The sequence below is a fragment of the Stegostoma tigrinum genome, chromosome 16, assembly GCF_030684315.1.
Source record: "Stegostoma tigrinum isolate sSteTig4 chromosome 16, sSteTig4.hap1, whole genome shotgun sequence".
NCBI lineage: Eukaryota > Metazoa > Chordata > Chondrichthyes > Orectolobiformes > Stegostomatidae > Stegostoma > Stegostoma tigrinum.
In genome coordinates this window covers 15,931,171-15,952,733 of record NC_081369.1, presented here as the reverse complement: position 1 = coordinate 15,952,733, position 21,563 = coordinate 15,931,171, and the positions used below count along the sequence as shown (strand labels likewise).

General features: G+C 39.6%; 1 protein-coding gene across 2 annotated transcripts in view; it reads left to right on the top strand.

Annotated features, from left to right (window-relative positions):
* Window positions 1-21,563, top strand: part of psme3ip1 (proteasome activator subunit 3 interacting protein 1) — an 84,490-nt gene that overhangs the window by 53,960 nt on the left and 8,967 nt on the right. For both annotated transcript variants that reach the window (XM_059651623.1, XM_059651622.1), the window contains one exon: window positions 3,392-3,524. In XM_059651623.1, the coding sequence (XP_059507606.1) occupies window positions 3,392-3,524 (133 nt within the window). The remainder of the gene's footprint in view (window positions 1-3,391; window positions 3,525-21,563) is intronic.

Genomic DNA, 21,563 nt, shown 5'->3' with positions numbered 1-21,563 from the left:
ATTGCATAGACTTGGAGAAAAAGGAACAAGGGAAAACAATTTTAACCTTTGGTGCTGTTGACCTATATGAAGGGTTACTTTCGTTCTCATTGTATAGTCTGTAGTATCTGCTGTAGTAGCTTTTGTGTTTCATTTTAAATTGTGTCATTCAGCCCAAGTTAAGGTATCAATTTATAAAATAACATGACACAAAAGCCTGGTAGCCAACCTATCACTCAAACAAATGCAATATATCCTTTTGTGGACTGATGAGCATCTTGATTCATGCAGTGTTGTAATTATGCAGCCACTTGTTTGCCTACTTATGCCGTGTTCATGTATGTGGCCCCTTAATGGTTAGCTGTTGGACAAAAAACAGGCATAGAAACCAAATGATAAAATGAAACACAGTTAAGTTTTGTAGTTCTGAACAGTTTCCAAAATACTGAGGGAAGTTTGTCATTTAGAAATGATGGGAGCAGCTGCCAGTTACATTCTGTGTCAGTGAATTGCCTCTGGTCACTCTACCACAAATCCTTCAGCTTTGTTCTCAATCTTGGGTATAGCCAGAAGATGTAAAAGAGAAGAATCTGGAGATTTGCACTAGAGCGGATCTGGAAATAACCAATAAAATGCAGATTGGAACCAGGTGAGGGGTGAGAAGCAATTTCCAATTGTAGGTAAGAACAAAATTTGTGACATAATAAAAGATAGTCCAATAGGAAACACTGAAGAAACTTATTTATACAGTGAATGGGAGAAAAGTAGAATTTGCTAACAGAAGTAGTTGTCTCAAATGGCATAGGGATATTTAAAATTGAAGCTTGTTAAACCCATGGGAGCGAAAAGAATAGAGAAGTATTCGTTGATGGGATTTAATGAGGAGTGGGAGGAGATCTATTTGGGGCAGAACTGCCAAAGTGAAACAGTTGGTTCAAATAGCCTGTCTTTTTGCTGCACGTTTTATGCAACCCCATTCAACCGTTGAGAAAACTTGAAGTAAGGATATCATTAACTCATTTACACAAAAGAATTGAATTTTGCGAAATGAAGGCTGCCCCAATCTATTGACTCGTTTTATTAGGCCTCCCTGATGTTTTACTTGGTTGAAAGCTGCCCTGATATCAATGGCAGCCATTCTCACTTTACTTGTAGAGTTCAGTGCTTTTTGTCCATGTTTGAATAAAGGCAGTAATGAGGTCAGGAACTGAGTGGCCTGGCAAACAGGGAACCCAAACTGAGTGTCACCGAGCAGATTATTACTGAGCAAGTGTCATTTGATGGCACAGTCGTAAGTTGAATTGTGTTGTTAGAAGGAGATTAGAGTTTTAATTAGTAAAGTTTATATTGACAGGTTATATATTTTTTTCTGTGGTTGGAATCAATCAGCTTATGATAAATAGTAAATACAGAAACACAGTCCCTGTTTTCCGTTGACTTAGTTTATCTAACAAGTAAATTTTGGATTTTGCAACTTTTATGAAGTCTTTAACTTTCATGATGACTCTGAGAATAGCATGGCCTCCTTTCTAGTGTGCTACCCAATGGAATAGAACAGAAGTGAAGATGGCCTACAGAATGACGCTACACACATAGAAAGTTAAAACGATACTCTAGATCTCCAGTTGTCTAGATGCTTTGTTTAAAAAGCAATTAATCACAAAGGTCAGTACCAGAAGCCCAGCATCAAAGCTCATGTTGCAGTGAAGATGTTCAATTACCTCAGGGATTGACAAGATCAGGAAATGCGTTTTCAAAAGCCATGTACTCCCAATTGCAACACTAGCTTCAGACACTGTATTGTATCACCATATCATTGATCACCTGTCTCACGTTGAAGCTTTCAGGTAAGGAAAATGGCTTTTACTGTCAGTTACACCACTTGCTGTTGACTTTAGCAACTTGAAACAACTATGGAATGCACCAAACATCTGTACACTCTTGTTAACAGCCAGTTAAGGTGGAGGTGATGGTCTAGTGGAATTATCACTGGACTGTTAACCCCTGAGGCTCTGATAATGTTCTGGGGACCTGGGTTCAAAGCCCACCATGGCAGATGGTGGAATTTTGAATTAAATAAAGATCTGAAATTAAAGTGTCTAATGATGACCATGAATCCCTCGTCGATTGTCAGGAAAATCCCATCTGTTTCACTAATGTTCTTTTAGGGAAGGAAACTGTTATCCTTACTTGGTCTGGTCTAGATGTGACTTCAGACCCACCAATAACTGCCCTCTGAGCAATTAGGGATGGGCATAAATGCTGCCTGGCCAGTAATGCCCCTCATTCTGTGATGTCTTTTAAGAAGCATTGATTATGACAGTTGATATGGATTGATCCTTCTTGATACATGTTCAGCTGTGTGAGGTTAAACAAGGACATTGGCAACAGTGTTAAATAGCAGCACTGATGTCAAATCATTATTGCACGCTGAAAGACATCATAAGCTGCTTGGCCTGGATATTTCTGAGATGATGACTTTACTTAAGCCAATTCTGTGTAGTTTATAGAAAAACCCAACTGGCCAATATTTGTGCAAAGAGAAACTGAGTTTTAATGAAAGGCTGTCATTTGCTGAGATTAAATGTGTTGCATCTACCAGTTGGCGAGCCATTGGGAGATCTGCACACTTTTCTCTGGAAGCCTGAATTTATTGCATTCTGGTCAGGTATGTATCTGGGCAGCTTTGGACCTTTGATTAAGCACCCATGAGGATGGGCGGTAGGGTTCATTGGTAAGGGGAAGACAGCAGAGGGTGACTTCTTGTAGGATCCCCAGGCACAGATGCTGAAGCACAAAGGGGCCCCCATCCCACCCATCCTTCCCCATACGCCATAGGAAACTCAAATGGGATGTTGAGTCTTACGACTAATTGAATACTGTTGGTGGCGGAGTAAAGCCGTCTAGTCCCAGACTTGATTGGAGGAGAACAGCTGGATCTGTATCCTGCACCCTTGGACCTGATTATATGCTACTCCTCCCCCACACCCCTGACCTCAAAAATTTCCGTGGCAAGAAAGGCATTAATTCTGCATATCAAACTTGCCTCTGAAACTACAGATACCTCTGACCTGTTGCTTGCATCTTGTATTTTCTGTTTTCATTTCAGATGTTCAGCATCCAGAATATTTTGTATTCAAGATCTTTTTGTGATGATCGTTCCTCAGTTAATGCTTTTTACAAGTTTCAACCTGTGCTTTAGTTCCTATTTTTGTCTTTGCAGTAGTTTCAGACTTAGAAATTCTATGTAGCATGCTGACTTTTATTTTTCCATGTTTGGTTACCTCAAGGCTGAAAATCCCATTGTTCCAATTTCTTCTGAACTTTTTGAGCATAGGTTTTTGAAATTCCCGGAATTGTTGTCCAGAATAGACACTGAAGAACTAGTTTGGTCCTTAACCGAGAACTAACAGCGCTCGCACAAAACTTGCAGCAAATACTGAATCGAGAAAAGACACTGAGAAGAAAGCAGCTGCTAAACCAGCAGAAAACAAGAGCAAGTTCTCTCAAGCAAAGCTGTTAGCCGGAGCTGTAAAACGCAAAAGGTTAGTGTCCTTTTAAAGACTATATCAGTGAAAGACAGAATCATGATTTCAAAGTATGATAGTAATGGAAGCAAGTTGAAGCAATGTGTCCTAATAGTCACAATGACCCATAACAAGTATGGAACTAACCAAGCTGCATGGGTAAGATTTGTTTCACTTGGCCCAACAAATTTCTTCCTTCTCTGCAGACTTTTAATTCTTCATTGTTTCTATCTTTCAATGTATTAGCTAAGTAAATATGTTCATGTGTGCCATGATGTTGGCTATTGCTAGGCTGACTGACTGTGGGGAGTGAAATCAGCAAGACATGACTTGTGGGTCATTTATGTCATGCTAATGTTCAGAAAACATGACCCGTATGACTTAGTTTTTGCCTCTGTTCTATATGAACTCGGGCGCTTCAGCCGCCGCTCTGATTACCAACTAACTCTCAGACAGGGATTGAAGCTGATGTCTTCCTGATCTGTTTCTGAGAGTCTTCAAAGGTGCCCTTTTATGCAGGGGGTGGCTAATGTTCTGTTTCTGGTATCACTTTTCATTAAGATCTAAATGACTCCATAGTGGTGCAAATCCTGAAGCTTTATGTAACATCTGTACACTGTACCACTCCATGTACTGTTGCATGGCATCTCATTTGTATATTTAATGCATGGTTGAACTCCAGAATCTATCATCTTGTCTTAAACAATTATAAACTGATTTATTACTATGCTATTTTATTGCTATTTTTTAAATTTTGTCTCTCGTGTCTCATTAGTTTTTCAGTCACTAAAATGGGCTTATGTAGGAGAATGGATTGGGAAGCACTGGCCTAGATAGTAGAAAAAGGATAGGGAGAAAAAAAAAAGTCTTCCTAGTTAGAAGAATCAGGAATTGGAGAACACTGATCTAATGTGAAAGGCTTAAAAAAAAGGTGAAATGAGGGGAAAAAAACACTTTTCTTGCATCATGCTGTTAGGATCTGCAGTGAACTGCTGGGGTTTGGTGGATGATTCATTTCAATTCAGATTGAGTCATGGATTTCAAAAGGAAATTGGATAAGGTCTTTGTGTTTGATTCACATTTCCAGCATCAGCAGTATTTTGCATTTATTCAATAATTTTACTTGGTTTCCAGGCTGTTAATTGCTCACCCTTCCTGCTATCCTAGATAATTCTGAAATCTAAAAACAGAAGTTGCTGGAAAAGCTCAGCAGGTCTGGCAGCACCTGTGAAGAGCAGTCAGAGTTAAAGTTTTAGGTATGGTGACCCTTCCTCAGAACTAATGGTAGTTAGGAAAACGTCAACAGTTTCCTAGCTGTCATCAGTTCTGAGGAACGGTTACCAGACCTGCAGCGTTAACTCTAATTGCTGTTCACAGATGCTGCCAGACCTGCCGAGCTTTTCCAGCAACTTCTGTTTTTATTTCTGACCTACAGCATCTGTGATTCTTTTGGTTTTTAATTCTAAAATCTAGTTTTTATTGACAGTTTTGGTCAACATACACTGGAGAGGGTGCAGAAGAGATATACCAGGATATTGTCTGGGCTGGAGAGTTTTGGTTATGCAGAGAGATTGGACAGACTGAGGTTGTTTTTCCTTGAACAGAGGAGACTGAGTGGGGACATGATTGAGAGACATTAAATTATAAGGAGCATAGATAGGGCATACGCGAAGGAATCCCTTGGTGGAAAGATCAATGACTGAGATCATAGACTTAAGGTAAGGGGCAGGAGGTTTAGAAGGGATGTTGAGAATCTGGAACTCAGGACCTTTAAGTGTGGTAGAAGTTAGAAACCTCTATAACGTTTAAGAAGTTTTTAGATCTGTACTTGCGATGCGAAGGCATGTAAGCCTATGGGCCAAGTGCTGGGATTAGAATAGTTAGACTCGAAATCTTAACTTGGTTTCTTTCCTCCTCTTGCCTGGATGAGTACAGCTCTGACACAACACTCGAGAAGCTTGATGCCATTCAGGGCAAAGCAGCCCACTACATCCACCAGTATCCATTCCTTCCACCGCCGACGCTCAGTAGCAGCGGCCTGCACTGTCTACAAGATGCACTGCAGAAATTCACCGAAGATCCTCCGACAGCACCTTCCAAACCCACAACCACTTTCATCCAGAAAGAAGAGGGCAGCAGATATATGGGGACATCACCATCTTCATGTTCCCCTCTAAGTACTCACCATTCTAACTTAGAAACATATTGCCATTCCTTTGCTGTCGCAGGGTCAAAATCAAATCAATCCCTCATGGCATTGTGGGTCAACCGCAGCAGGTAGGCTGCAGCGTTTCAAGAAGGCAGCTCACCACCACCTTCTCGAGGGCAACTAGGGATGGGCAAGAAATGCTGGCCAGCCAGTGACACCCACGTCCCACAAATGAGTAAATGAGGTGCTACCGAAACAGCTGGGTTTCTCCGACTTCTGAATTTGAACCCCTTTGTTGAGTGGCACAACGAACCAAAAGATGCCATTTGCAAAAATGATGTGTTATTTGATTGCAAAAAATGAACTTTATCACATAGATTAGTGCTGCAAAAGATGAATTGTAGAGATGGTAACATTTAAGCATTTGAACTGCCAGAGGAAGTGATAAGAGGCAGGCGCAGTTACAACAGTTAAAAAATCACTTAGACAGGTACATGAATAGGAAGGGTCTAGAGGGATATGGGCCACCCTCAGGCAAATGGGACTAGTTCAGTTTAGGAAACATGGTCGGGTTGAACCGAAGGGCCTGTTTCTGTGCTGTATGACTCTAATGCTGATTACATTTGGACCTGCCTAGAAGCAAGGGCAGGGCTTGTCGCAGAGTCTTTGAGAATCACTCAATGTTTTGAAGTCAATGAACCCCGCTTCTAGGGTTAATTTGTTTGTCAGTGAAATGTAGTAAGAGCAAGTGACTCCATATTGTTAAAATGCTGCTCATAGCTGGCTGTGTGCAGTGGGACTATGCTAAGAATTGTTGCATAGCTGAAACTGTACCAGTGAATAGATACTGCAGTGCAGCTATGTAAAGCCTGGTGGAATGTTATCTTGGAGAAAAGATTGTATATCTGTGAAGTGAGCAGTTGTTTTCAGTAATGTGGCTGACAAGCTGGGACTCTTTCTGTGTTTAATTATTGAAGTATAACCTTGCCAAAGCAGTGGGACACAGTCTTTGAAGCAAACCCGTGCAGCTGGGGGAAAAAAAAGACCAAGAGGCGCTGTGTCTTGCAGCTTTTGGAAATCCAGATGCATCACCAGCTCAATAAAGGTAGCTCAGTAAAGTACTTAAACTTGTTGAAGAGAGATAATGGGAACTGCAGATGCTGGAGAATCTGCGATAACAAATTGTGGAGCTGGATGAACACAGCAGACCAAGCAGCATCTTAGGGGCACAAAAGCGGACGTTTCAATATGTGTCTGTCAGCATCCTTGGGAATTCCAGGGAATGCGATCTAAGCAGGAGATGGAATCACCAAGATAGGTCCAGCTGTTGAGACAAATTATGATGGAGCAGTTTTGAGGAAGTCTGTAGACTTGATCTTAAAAGTGAAAAATTGGAGCCCATTGAGAAGGAAACAAAGTTTATTTTAATATAAGATTTGGTCACTCAGTCTCACCCAAATGGCTGGATGGATTGCTGGAAAATGAGAGCTGTCTTGCCAGCTTGTTGTATTCAATTTGTGGGGTGATGGGCCACAGCTTATTTGTTGATTCATATTCACCTTATGCTAATTCTAGACATTAGTGTGTACTCTTACTTTTCTAATTTTATAATGTAAAGTTTATTTATTCAAAACCATGGAATCTGATGGCTTTATTCTCTGTGAGTATCTGAAGCTTAGTATTTGTTCAGAAAAGTTGTTGGTGCCTTATATTGTAACAAATTTGATCATCTTGTCAGGCATAGTATATAGTTTATAAAATAGATATTACAGAAATCGGTGTTAGACTGGTATATGTTGTGCTTAGCCAAACAATCTGGGTCTCCAGTTTTGTGATTTTAAACAAGAGTCATGCTGATCCACCCTTTTCTCAACAAATGATTTTAATGTTCTCTCAAGTTATCTTAGAAGACATTTTAAAACCAACACACTTGTAGCTATATGTATTCCAACAGGGGACAGAGAGTATAACTACTCCTATCTGATGTTTTGTTCATTATCGCCTCCTGATGAGTTAGTTAACTAACTTCAGGAACTCATTATTGGTACACTACATTCCTGATGTCTACTTTTAATTAGCCAGGTGGTATTCTAGTATTCCTTTGTATTTCATGCTGATAAGACAGAAAAATATATTGTGATTTACTGGTCAGAATGCAAGATTTTTTAAAAATAACTTTTCCCTCACCTTGTTATTGTGTTGTAATTGGTGAATCTAATTGACTCTTTTTCGTTAATTGCTTTTGAGACCTTGAGATTATTCGACTAACAGAATGACTGACTGACGATTTCATTCCTTCTTGAAATTCATGGTTGCTTTTTAGTTGCATTTGATTCCCGGTATTGTTACAGTCTTGTAGAGACCACTAATGTTTATAAAGGAATATAAATTTGACCCTAACCAATGTAAAGAATCGCAAGATATGATTTCATGTTTTAAGACTTGTACTGTAGCATGCAAACTAAAATCAACATTCCTAAGATCATAACAAATACAAACAGGAGTAGGCTGCTTGACCCCTCAAGCCTGCTCCATCATCTGTAGGATCACGGTTGATCTAACATTCCTCTTGTCCACTTACTTGCCCTTTCCCCAGAAACCTTGATTCCCCTACTGATCAACACTTTATCAATTTCAGCTTTACACAAAGTCTCTGCCGCCACAGCTCTGTGGCAGAGTTCCAAAGACTCTTAACCCTCTGAAAGAAGAAATTGCTCCTTATCTCAGTCTTAAAATGTCACCCCTTTATTCTGAGATTATGTTCTGTAATCCCAGACTCTCCCATGAGGGGAAATATCCTCTTAGCATTTACCCTGTCAAGACCCTTGAGAATCTGACATATTTCAATGAGATTACCTTTCATGCTTTTAAATTCTAGTGAGTTGTCCCGAGCTGTATAGCAATGTTCACAATATAATCCTTCTATGCTGTGGATCATCCTAGTGAACCTTCTTTAAACTGCCTCCAATGAAATGATATTTTCCCTTAAATCAGGGGACCAAAACTGCTCAGAATGTATTTGAGTATTTCAGATGTGGTCTGACCACCTTGTACAGTTATAATAAGGCTTCCCTTCTCTTATACACCAACTCCCTTGAAATAAGGGCCAACATTCCATCAGTCTTTCTGATTATCTGCTGCACTTGTGTGCACAAGGACGTACAAGTCCCTTTTTGTTTTGCCGCTTTCTACAGTTTTTCTCCATCTAAATAATAGTTACTTGGTTCTCCTTTCCAAATTAAACAATTTCACATTTTCCCACATTATACTCCTTATGCCAACTTATTGCATACTTCCTGAATCTTTATCAATATCTGTCCGTAAATTGTTTGTAACCCCCCTTGCGATTAGCCTTTTTTATGTTGTCTGCATATTTGGCTACAAACATTTGCTTCCTTCCTGCATGTCACTAATATGTATTGGAGGTAGTTGCGGTTCCAGCACTTATCCCTGTGGAGCCTCACTGGTTGTAGGTCATGAACCTGAAAAAGAACCCCTCTTCCCCACTCGTTTCCTGCCCATTAGCCAATTTTCTATCCAGGCCAATATACCACCTCTGACACTGTCTGTCATCTTATTATTGATCTTTTGTGAAGTACTTTGTTGAATGCCTTCTGAAAGTCGAATTCCAACTTTTCTACTGGTCCCCCTCTGTCCACTCTGGTTGAGACTTTCCCATCAAAACTGTAATAAACTAAGCATTCCTCAGGAGGCAATTAATATACTTCACTATGGAGAAAGTACTTTCCCTATTAACTAATTAATTCACAAAAATGCCACACCACAGTTATACGTCATGGCACACTCAGCAGTTAGACAACCTTGACATTCCTCCTGCTAATCCAACAGGTTGAGTTCCCCTGTTAAAGCAGGATGTGTCTTCCAGAGACATTTTGCAGAATCTCCTGAATTTAGGTAGACTCCTTGGACGTTAAGTCTCTACAAGTTCCATTTCTGTGAACAGGAATTCTATTCACACACCTTTTGCTTGCTAGTTAGCTCAAAAATGGCTTCTCCCTCTGCTTGTCAGAGCAGCACTGTTTTCTGTCTTTATCTCAAAGTCTCAAGGTGTGACTAGACTAAGAGTTTGTTTCCAGCAAAATCACTAATCCTCCTATGCTTCAAGCTCTGAAAGCTGACACTTGAGATGTTAGGAGTTTCGTTATGGCCCTGTATTCCATTGGGGGCCAAATCACATGGGCCAGTTTCTGAGCAGAGTTCAGCATAATTACCACCTCACCACATCCAGAGTATATAATTTTATCGTAATCTTTTAAAAAAGAATTATAAAACCACTGGTCATAGTCAGGAGGCATGAAGGGAAATCCCAAAGGAATCTGCTCGCCTCACTGGGATAGAATGAAGCCCTGCTATTCCCAAAGTCGTCACAAAAGTGAAAAAGTTTGAAATATGTGCAAAATTTCCCAGTTTCTCTCTTTTTTTCAGACCAGGTTGGCAGACGGCACTTAACAGGAATTACTATTTATTTGTAATGACTTGTTTACCTATAATTAGAATCATTACATTACGAACTTGTCAACATATGGGTGCTACAAATGGAGGGAGAGGCACTAGAAAGGGCAGTTCAGTGGTCGGTTGAGGTTTACTGAAATGATTTTAGTGCTGATTAGAACACTGCTTTTTGATTTTTCCTTCTACAGATACTTTCACCAGTTTACAGGAGAAACATGGTGACTGGTTCCCACTTATAAAGGCCTTTGACTTAGCAATTAATAGTCACACTTGACAGATATTGAGAAAAGGAAATAGACTGGCTGTCGTCAGGGTCCAGAAGTGTTTTATTGTGGAACAAAAACAGTTCCTTCTCTCTCTTCTCACCACCCCCCACCCCCAAGAAAAAAATATTGCTTCTGCCGGAACTTTCACATTGCAAGAGGATCATGCATTTGGAAGTTAGTCATGTAGTTGTTAGCAAGCAATAGGCCTTTGTCATTGCTAACTGGGTCACTGGCCCACAAACCAGTTGCTTGTCGCTGGTGAAAGCTCCAATCCTACGCACCCTTTGTCTCCAGCTCTTCTGAGAGTTAGGCTTCCATTATTGCTTGAACAAGCATCCGTGTAAATAGTACTTTCAATAAGTATCAGGTTTCTTTTAAAAAGTACAGTAAATCTTCTTCAATTCTTAGTTCTTAATGGTACTTTTTCCAATTCAGCCAAAATCAAAACTACAGAAGAATAGAAACCATAAAAACTGTGGATGCTGTAAATCGGAAATAAAAACACCTGATGAAGGATCACTCGACCTGCAACATTAAGTTTGATTTCTCTCCCCGGATGCTGCTAGACCCGTTAGGCTTTTCCAGCAATTTGTGGCTTTGTTAGTGTGTCACCATGCAATGGAAATTCTTGATGGGGAAAGTAAAGCTACATTGTTAGTGACCTTTCAGTTAGCCCCTTGAGATGGGTCATCCAGCACTGAAATGTTTGTCCTTGTTATGCAACTGAAATTGAATTGCTTAAGTTTGCAATTCTGGGGGTCTAGGTCAGCTGCTGTTTGACCTCCAGAGGGAAAACAAGACTGCTTTGGTATCCCCATCTCCAACTCCTGGTTGCTGGCTGCAAAGAAGCCTATACTTTGGTAAGTAGAAATACATAAGAAGTAAGAGCAGGAGTGGGCCAAATGGCCCCCAAGCCTGCTCCACCATTCAATAAGATCATGTTCTGATCTATCCGCAGACTCAATTCCACATATCCAACCTATCTCTCACCACCATTCTTTAATTCCTTTACTTTCGGAAATATATCTGCCTTTGCCTTAAAAACATTGAATCCCTACAGCATGGAAGCAGGCTATTCGGCCCTCCGCAAGGCATCCCAACCAGACCCATGCTGTACCCTGTCCTTGCATTTCCCACCCTAGACACTATGGGCAATTTGGCTTAGCCAATCCATTTAACCTGCACATTTTTGGATGTTTCTTTGGAAGTTCCTCCTCAAATTAGTTCTGAACTCTCTTCCCCCTTACTTTGAGGCTCTGCCCCCTAGTTCTACTTTCACCTGCCCGTGGAAACAGCCTCCCTGCTTCTATCTTATCTATTTGCTTTATAATTTTATACATTTCTAAAAGATTCCCCCCCACATTCTTCTAAATTCCATTGAGTATAGTCCCAGTGTACTCAATCTCTTCTAATTAGCCAGCACTCTTGACTCTGGAATCAAAATTGTGAATCCACTCTGCACCCTCTTCAGTACCAGTACATCCTTTCTGAAGCAAGGAGACCAAAACTTTACAGAGTACTTCAGGTGTGGCTTCACCAACACCCTAAACAGCTGCGGCATAGCATGACCTCCCTGTTTTTAAACTCCATCCTTCTACCAATGAAGGACAATATTCTATTTGCCTTCATAATTGTCTGTAGCACCTGCAAGCTAACTTTTTGTTATTCATACTACTGGGTCCAACTTGCCAAGAAATCTTTTTATGAGCATTGACCTTCCCGGGATTGTAACTCACATGACCATATTTCAACTGCACAGGATATAAGTTGGAAGCAAAAACAAAAATTGCTGGAAAAACTCAACAGGTTGGGCAGCATCTGTGGAGAGAAATCAGTATTAACGTTTCGGGTCCAATGGCCCCTCTTCGCTTCTGTTTCCATTTTTGTTCCTGAATCCCAGGATCCACAGTTCTTTGGTTTTTTTTAAAATAATTGTCAAAGTTTTGGTAATTTTCCGTCCTGTTTTCCATAATTTTGAGTGTTTGTGTGTGTTAATGGACTAGTGAAGCATTTTGCCTGCAATTTGACTGTTTTGTTAATAAACCCTATGTTTGATTTTAATTTTTTTCCTTTCTTCATTCATGGGACAGAGACATTGCTGGCTGGGCAGCATTTATTGCCCATCCCTGATTGTCCAGAGGGCAGTTAAGAGTCAGCTACATTGCTGTGGGTCTGGAGTCACGTCTAGGCTAGGCCAGACCAGGTAAGGATAGTAGTTTTCCTTCCCTAAAGGGCAATAGTGAAGCAGATGGGCTTTTCCAACAATCGACAATGGATTCACAGTCATCAATTAGACTCTTAGTATTTATTGAATTCAAATTCTACCATCTGCCGTGGCGGGATTCAAACCCAGGTCTCCAGAACATTATTTGGGTCTCTGGATTAACAGTCCAGCGATAATATCACTAAGTCATCGCCTCCCCTTCAAGGATTTACTTTGATTTTAATTTTTTTTTAAAATGGAATTGAGAAACTGGGGTTTTGGGAACATGCTTTGGCCTACCTCAGTCAGGGGCAGGAATAAAAAGATAAGAGTAAATCAAACAATATCTTGCTTTCTTGGGCTTAAGAGTGGAAAAGAAATCATAATTTAAATTCACTCAATTTCTCTCTAAGTGATCCCTAATTCGTCATTACATTTCCAAGATAAATATCCAAGAAATAAACAATGCCAGTACAAATATCATAAACACATCTCACCTCAGAGAGAATCGAAAGATTGTTGGCTATTCTTAGGGAGTGGGGAAAAGTCCTGTATCACTACTTGCCCCATCCCCCACTCCGGTTCTATGTTTGATATTGACCTCTTGTTCAGACAGAGATAGGTGAATGTAGTGAGACTTCAGAGTGGGAAATGGAAGAAAAATATGAAAGTAATTTATTTTTGAAAAAGGAATCTGAAGCTGAGATTCTATCTAATTATGACTGTCACTTGAAAGTGTGGCAGCTTTTTTTCCCCATGTCTTAAGTGAATAGTCTTAACTAGTTTGGTGAAGCTGTCAATAGAACCCAGCTGCTGCAATTATCCATTTTGCTGATTACCTTCTTTGATACGTGATGCTTTGGCTCTAGTGTTCTTGAATCTGGAACTGCAGTGCCTTCCTCCCACCCAGAGAACAAGGGAGTAGTGGAGGAGGAAATTTCATTGACTTCAGGTGATTTACGTCTTGGGTACAATATGCCATGTTCTTCAACCAGTGTTTTTTTTCTATGTGTGCTGATTCATATCAGCTTGGCTTAGTGTTCTGGTTTCCCTTGTGCAGCAATTAACATAATTATCAGTGACAATTTGCTGAATTTTAGTTGAAAGGTAGCTTCTTGTGGATAATGGAATATCTGTACAAGTGGAGGGGGAATGTGATGAGCCGCCCAATAATGGAATATCAGGCTGATTCAGTTAGGGACATAGGAGCAGGTGTAGACTATTCACCCCCTGGAGCTCTGCCAATCATTTAAATCATAGCTGATCATCTGTCTCAGTGCCATTTTCCTACCCTGTCCCCATTTCCCTTGAAGTCATTAGTATCTAACAATCTATCATTTTCCGTCTTGAATGTACTCAATGACTGAGCTTTCACGTCCTTCTCGTTGTGTGATTCTCCCATCTGACAGAGCCTGTCCTTGTTGATTCCATAATATTCGGCTTGTGAAAATAATCTTATACTCTTGGAATCTGTCCTCCATAACGTTTGTTTCCTGTTCTTCCTTATTTGGAGATGAGATTTGGGGGCTCTCACAAAAAATTCCACCCTACTTATGTACATTCAAGCTCTGGGGCAGCTTGAGTTTGAGCTTCTGTTGGGGAGAATAACTACTGGGTCATGTGTTTTGGGGAATGCAATCTGTTACCCATGATTTCATGATGTTTGCAGTTGATGGGTGAGGCTCCATGATGACTGAAAAAGTCAGCCCTTGAACCAACTTTTGTGTCTGCACCATCTCTGAGCATTTTAACTTGGTGGCAATTTCCTGTTTTTTTTTCTGTAATTCTGAGAATTATTTCTGCTGAGTTAACCATCTAGTGCCCTCCTCAATGCTTCATTTGAATCTGCTTCCACCACATTGCGCGGCAGTGCATTCCTAACTCGTCACTGTGTGAAAATCTTACTTTTCATGTTGCATTTGATTCTTTTGCAAACCACTTTAAAACTGGGCCTTCTAGTTGTTGATCCTGTTTGTAAGGAGGAACAGTTTCTCCACATCCACCCATGTTTGTGAAAACTTCTCTCAAATTGCCTCTTAGCCTTCTTCCCTCCAAAGGAAACTTCTCCAGTGTTTCCTTGTTAACTGAAGCCATTTTCATAAGCCTCACCTGTACATCTCAAGTGCATTTACAGCCTTTGTGTAGTTTGATACCCACAACTATACACAGTACTCCAGTTAAACTTTAGCCAGCGTCCTGAGTAAGTTCATCAAATTCTCCCTGCTGATGTTTCCTAAGCCCCTATGAATGTGCTTTATTAACAGCTCTGTCAACCTGTCCTGCCACCTTTTAATGTCTTATCTGCATGTACCCCCCCCATCTGTCTGCTCCTGTAGAATAGTAGCCTTTAGTTTATGCTGTCTCTCCATGTTCTTTGTACCAAAGTGTATCACTCATTCTCCTCCACATTGAACTTCAAATTGCTGCTTATCTGCACATTTCTCCAACTGCTCAATGACCTTTTGAAGTTCTACGCTCTTGTCCTTACAGTTTATAATTCACCCGAATTTTGTGTTGTCCACAAACTTTGACCCCTGTACCCCAGGATCTAGATTATTTACATATATTGAGAAAACCCAATCCCAACTGACCCTGGGGAACTCAACTACAGACTTTTTCAGTCCAAAAAGTACCCATGAGCCATGACTCTGTTTTCTGTGCCTCAGCCAGCTTTGTATTCATGTCGCTACTCCGTGACCGTTTACACCATGATCTATAACTTTACTAACAAGTCTGTTGTTTGGCACTAAATTGTTTTGGACGTCCATGCAAGCCATATTAACAGGCTTGTCCTCACTGATCCTCTCTGTTACCCTTATTGTATTTTGTATTAGCAATTTCCACTGTTTTATCATAGTGATACCCAACAGTTTTCTGTGAGGATTATCATTTCTGTTCACTATTTTCAATAATCTGTTCACTTGTATTTCCACTTCCATTGAATATTTTGGTATCAAATTACATTTGATTAAATTTAGTATTTCTTAACCTTATGTTATAGTTTTGAAGATGGTGAAGAAATCATGCAGGCAATTTGCCCCAGTTTTACAGTTGAAGTTTCATAATCATGAACACATCAAATATATCAATTTTAGAAGTTTGTGATCTCAGTATTTTAACGTTAATGTTGCGAGATGAAAATCCAGCACGATACATTTATAAATAAGTTCTGTTTGGCAATTTAAAAGTAAACTGTATTTTGATCTTGTCTTAGAAGTTAGGGTTAATTTTGAAAAGTGGGATCTGTAAAACTTGGACAACTACACCGTTAGAGTGAGTTTTTTTTTTGCCCAGCGTACAGCACTTCATGGTACCAGTTGACTCTGCTAATGCTGTTTATGGATGATGTTAATCAAAAAAGATGAAATCAGTATAAAGCTACATTTTTAAAAAAAACTAATGACTGATGTACTAGGCAAATGTAATGTGAAGAAATATTCAAAACTACTGAGAAAAAGGAGTCCAGTCACCGGTAGTTGGTAAAATTGAACCCTCTTTTAGTGGAGAAACCTAAACTCATAATAAATAAACAGAAAACTCAGCAAGAGTGGAAGCATCTGTGGAGAGAAAGCAGACTTAATATTTTGGGAAAGTGACCCTTCTTCAGAACGTTGTGAAGGAGGGTCACTGGACCCAAAACATTAACTCTTCTCTCTAATAGACATTGCTGTCAAACAGCATTCTCAGAATTAAACAATCAAAATTTTGAAATTGATGACACAAAATAAGTTCTGTAGAAGATTTCAGGATGATAGAGGCAATTTAGTGAGGAGACATGTGAACTGATTCATTTACATTGAGAGGATAAAGCAGGAAGAAAGAAAGGTGGGAGGATAATTTTGAAAACCCTCCAGTAATGAGTGGCATAGGCACAGTGGACTTGAATACCTACTTCTGTGCTGTAGACTGTCCACTATTCATTGGTGCAATAGGTTCTGCAAATTTCACAGTTTTTTATTGCAAAGAAGTAATTACACTAGCTGGTTATATTCCAATTATTTTCTTTGTTGGACTGAACAGACTTATAAGGATAGGGGTTTACATATGCCAGAATCTTCCCAGAGACAGTAGTGTTGCCTAGAGATAGACGTGACAATAATTTACCATATAGTGCATCATGATAGGTTTGCATGGGTACATTTCTGCAGAGATCTTTATCGGAGATTGGAAGTAGGACGTCTGCCTGATTTCTTTATCTTGCACACACTTTAGGTCTTAAAAAATAATTATAGAGGCAACGGCACTACACAGTCTGAAGTGCTACCAGCCCTGTCTAAGCACTTTACCACATGGTATTTTTACTAAATCAAGAGCTTTCACTTTGTACTCTTTACGGTTCAGAGATATTTAGTGTCAGGTTATGGTTGATAGATTTTTTTTCGCAGCTAATTTTGGATGACTCATCCAAAGTAGTTTTAAGATTCTTCTGTTAGTAATTTATTTTGTTTCTTTCATCAGCTATTCGTGGCGATTTAGAAGATTTCAGAACAGAATGGTATTCAGTAATTTTTTTCAAGTTTTGAACTGCATTGTGCCAGGTTTATTACTTGAACTGGAACTGATGTGAAATGTCATTGACTTGTTAAGCAGAAGTTAAAATAGAAATGGGGGGGTTTGTTCCGTTCAGAAGCTGTTTTGTTTCCTTTGAAGAAAATAGAACAGAATCACTTCAGATCCACTGCATATTTGCAATGTATTTTCAGGAGTTAGGCATCCTTAATTGTCCTGACGTGGTAGTGTTGAGACTTCTAGTTTTTAGATACGTGATGAAAATACATGCGAGGGCCTCTTTATGTGTTTTACACCCATTTTGTGCAAGGCTGAGATGACATGTTGGCTGAAAGGTATTCAACAGTTTGTTTTGTTTTATGACAATTGATTAATCTCCTGGCCCCTTTTTAATCTCGATTTTTATAGTGTCTGCCTTACTGCTGCTGCTCCCTGGAGGGGTACCAGTGGGAACAAGAGATTCCAAACATTTCACCTCTTGATTGGAAGTGGAATCAACCAGAAACATTGTATTTCAGGTTTTGATATTACATCGATCTGTTAAAGAATTAATTTACGAGTGTTGCTAACCCTGTAGTAGAGATTGATATGAAAGGAACTGCAAAAGTGGGAGAAAAAGTGGCATTGTAAGGAAGAAAAATATTGAACATCCAGAACTGCCCTATACCCAGTAGTGCTATAGTTCTATGATTGAACGTGCAGAGGAAAAAAAAGTCCCATTAAATTGTGAGCAAAAGGGAAAAAACAGTCACGTTCTTCAAAAGGTTATAACCTCGGCTATTATAGAAAATGCAGCTGCCATTATCAGCTAACTATGAGGCTGGTAGACTGGAGGGGGAAATGGAACTGTCGTGCAGTAATGTAGTATTTCATACTGCCAGACCATACACAGTGATCTTTTGTGCAAACAAAAACAGCCTAAAGCTTAGCCATTGAATGCTCCTGTTGATTAGTAGGGAACCATAAGTTAGAGTATACAATTGATTCCACCTTTTGTGCCACCCTGAAAGCTAAGAAAAAGAGATGACCTTTAAACAGATCTTGGTTGAAGAGAAGGGTGAATTGGTTCATTGACATGAAATGAATGCAGAGATGACAAAAATGCTGTCTGTGCAATTAAGTCTCTGAACACAGCTATCCTGTTTGTGGAGGATGGAAATGAAAAAGGATGTCAAATGTGAGGATGAGATGCCTGTTTTTTTTCCTTGCAGAACAGAGTCTTGGTGCATCAAAGATCGCCCTTAGTGTGGATTAAATCTATCACAAAATGGCAAAACTGCAAGCTAAATGTCAAATAATTTTCTGTTGCCTGTGTTTCATTATTGCTGATGATTCAGAAATCAATCAGAATCGCAGTTCAGTTTTTTCCATGTCCAAAGATCTATCTAGCTATTGTTCTGCTGAGCAACAGCAAGACTATGGCCAGCACATATTGAATGCGTTTGAAATAGTGATGAACTTGAGTTATTTTCATTAAATCTACAAACTGGAAAGATTGAGGCTTTTGTGTATTTAAAATGACACTGCTAAGTTTAATTTGTGTCTGAGGTCATTTGATTTCTGTCCATCGTAAAAAATAGTCTATTTTAAATAATGGGTATATAGGTAATATGATTCAACTGTAAATAGATTTTGAGCAAGTTTACAATTATACAGATTGAGCATGAAATAATAGGACACAGGCATGGATGAATTTTGGTTGCAAGAGGGAAAGGCCGATTGCTCCTTTATTTGATGAGCTTTTGTTTTAGTTTCCCAGACTTCAAACAACTTCTACTGAATTGGTTTAATTTCTGTCAAAATGGCCAGTGGATTTGAACAGTAAGATGAATGGAATAATTTCAACATCTGCACAGCAAAAAGGTCAAACCTGTATTATATCATGCCGGTCATTTTGTTTAAAATTCAGTAATGAGTATTATTTAAATGATAATTATATTATCCATATTTATAGTCACTTACTTAAATTTGAATAATGAAGATCTTCTTGATGCTGCAAAGCATTATAAATTGGAAAGTGCGATCCTCCATTGTTTGTGTTGTTAGCTTTTGTCAGTCAGATTATGACAGTGTAATTTCTACAAGCAAGAGTTGGCTGTGACTGAAAGATAAGGTCAAGTCTACCAGAAACAAACTGAATGATGCACAACAAATCAACGGTGGAGTTGAAACATTGTCAAACTTCACAAAAGAAATAAACTTTCAATAGCATTTTCTCAGGGTATTCTTAGGATATTGCAAAAATAACACTCCAAAGTGGAGGGAAAAAATCACTGGCGCTGTTCTGATCAATATGTTATAAGAAGCAAGTATGTGTGACTGAGGACAGCAGGAGCAGAAGAGAGAAGATTGTACCTTGACCGAGTTGGCTCCAGATATGCAAATTTCTTAGACGGGCACCCACCAGGTGAATCCTTTTCTTTCCCTTGCGTAGTGAACTGATAACAGCAATTACTACTTGTACATGAAGATTAAACAGATGAGGAAGAAAATATTCAGAAAAATCCTGATGTTTACAATGGCTGCATAGAAATTATCATCTAATCCTTCTCTGGTAGACTTGCAGCATCTCCTCTAAATTAAGGCACAACAACAGACAGATCAGTATAACCTGAGTAAAGATTCCAGATGAGACAAAGCTAGCTGTTTCAGACTAGTTAGATGTTGCATTCCAAAATTGGTCTTAGTAAGCAAAGGCTGTGGAAGTGTAGGGAGCAATAAAGTGACAACACATTTTGTACCCAATAATTGATGCTTGAAAAAGCATAAATGTATCTGTTAAGCAAGGACAGAATTAGGTTCAGTATTGATATCCATCATGGTTAAACAATTCACCAACAGACACTGTCCAGGCACTTTGTATTATTAATTTGTGAGATATGCACATCGTTGGCTGGTCCAGCATTTATTGCCCATCCATAATTACTCTGGAGAAACTATTAGTGAGCTGTCGTCTTGAACTGCTGCAGTCCATGTTGTTAGGAAGCAAATTTCAAAATTTTAAATGCAGAATCAGGTTACTTACCACAGAATTCTCAGCCTCTGAGGGCACAGTAGCTGTTCATGTTCTTCGGTCATTGGTAACTCTTAATGTTGATAGTAGGGATTCAGCAGTAGTTATGCCATTGAATGTCATGGTGAAATGACCAGATTCTGTCTTGTTGCAGATAGTTATTGTCTTGATATTTGAATGACCTGAATGTAGCCACCACTTATTAGGCCACGTCTTGCTGCATATAGACATGGACATGAGTTGCGAATTTGCTGCACAATGTCTAATTATCAGAGAATCTCCTCGTTCTGCGATATGATGAAGGAAAGACATTGGTGGAGCAGCTGAAGACAGTTGGGCTGAGGATGCTGTCTGTGGAGAGGTGTTGGCCTCGTGGTATTGGACTATTAATCCAGAGATTGTGATAATGTTTTGGGGATCCGCGTTCACATCCCGCCGTGGCAGATGGTGGAATTTGAATTCAATAAATATCTGGAACTAAGAGTCTAATGATGACCATGAATCCATTGTTGATTGTTGGAAAAACCCACCCGGTTCACTAATGTCCTTTAGGGGAGGAAACTGCCATCTTTACTTGGTCTAGCCTACATGTGACTCCAGACCACAGCAATGTAGCTGACTCTTAACTGCCCTCTGGGCAATTAGGGATGGGCAATGAATGTCACCTAGCCAGCGACACCCTCATCCCCTGAATGAATAAAGGGGGGGAAAAAAAGTATTTCCTACAGTGATGGTCTGGAACAGAGGTAATTGACCTCCAACAATCACAACTTTCTTACTATCTCTGTCTTTATGTGTGCTAGGTATGACTTCAGGCAGTGGAAATTCTTCCCCAGGTTTCCATTGACTCTAGTTTTGCTGAGGCTCCCTGATGCAGAAACTTGGCCAAGGGCAGTCATCCTCAACTCCCCTTTATCTGGAGGATAATTTCGTATGTTTATTAAATGTGAAAAATAAAATATTTCTGGTAGAAGTGTTTAAACATGCTTTGTTTAAATATAAATTTTGTTGCCTTTTATTTAATTTTGAAATTTATTGCCTTGACATGCCTTGAAGTCAAATGCTAGATTCATTTTGATTTATATATTAAGTACAGTGGCCGAGATTGTGAAACATCAGACACTTTGAAAATCAGTGGGAGGGTGGGGCTCTGTGGTGACTGACATGTTGGGTGGCCAGAGTTGGCTGTCTGATGTAGGATCCTTGAAGGTTGAATGTAATGTGACCGTGTCCTGGGAATTTGTTCAGTCAGACTTGGCTGTCGTATTCTTTAGATTACTTAAATGGTGTCATTAGTAATAGAGCCTTTGATAATGAAAAGGTAATGATATTGGCCTTGAAGATGTCAGTGTGGGGTGGGGGAGGGGGTTTGGGTCTACTGTGTACAGTGTTGTGATGTGGTACGTGTTTCCTGGAAGAAGGACCATGATATTTGAACTCTGTT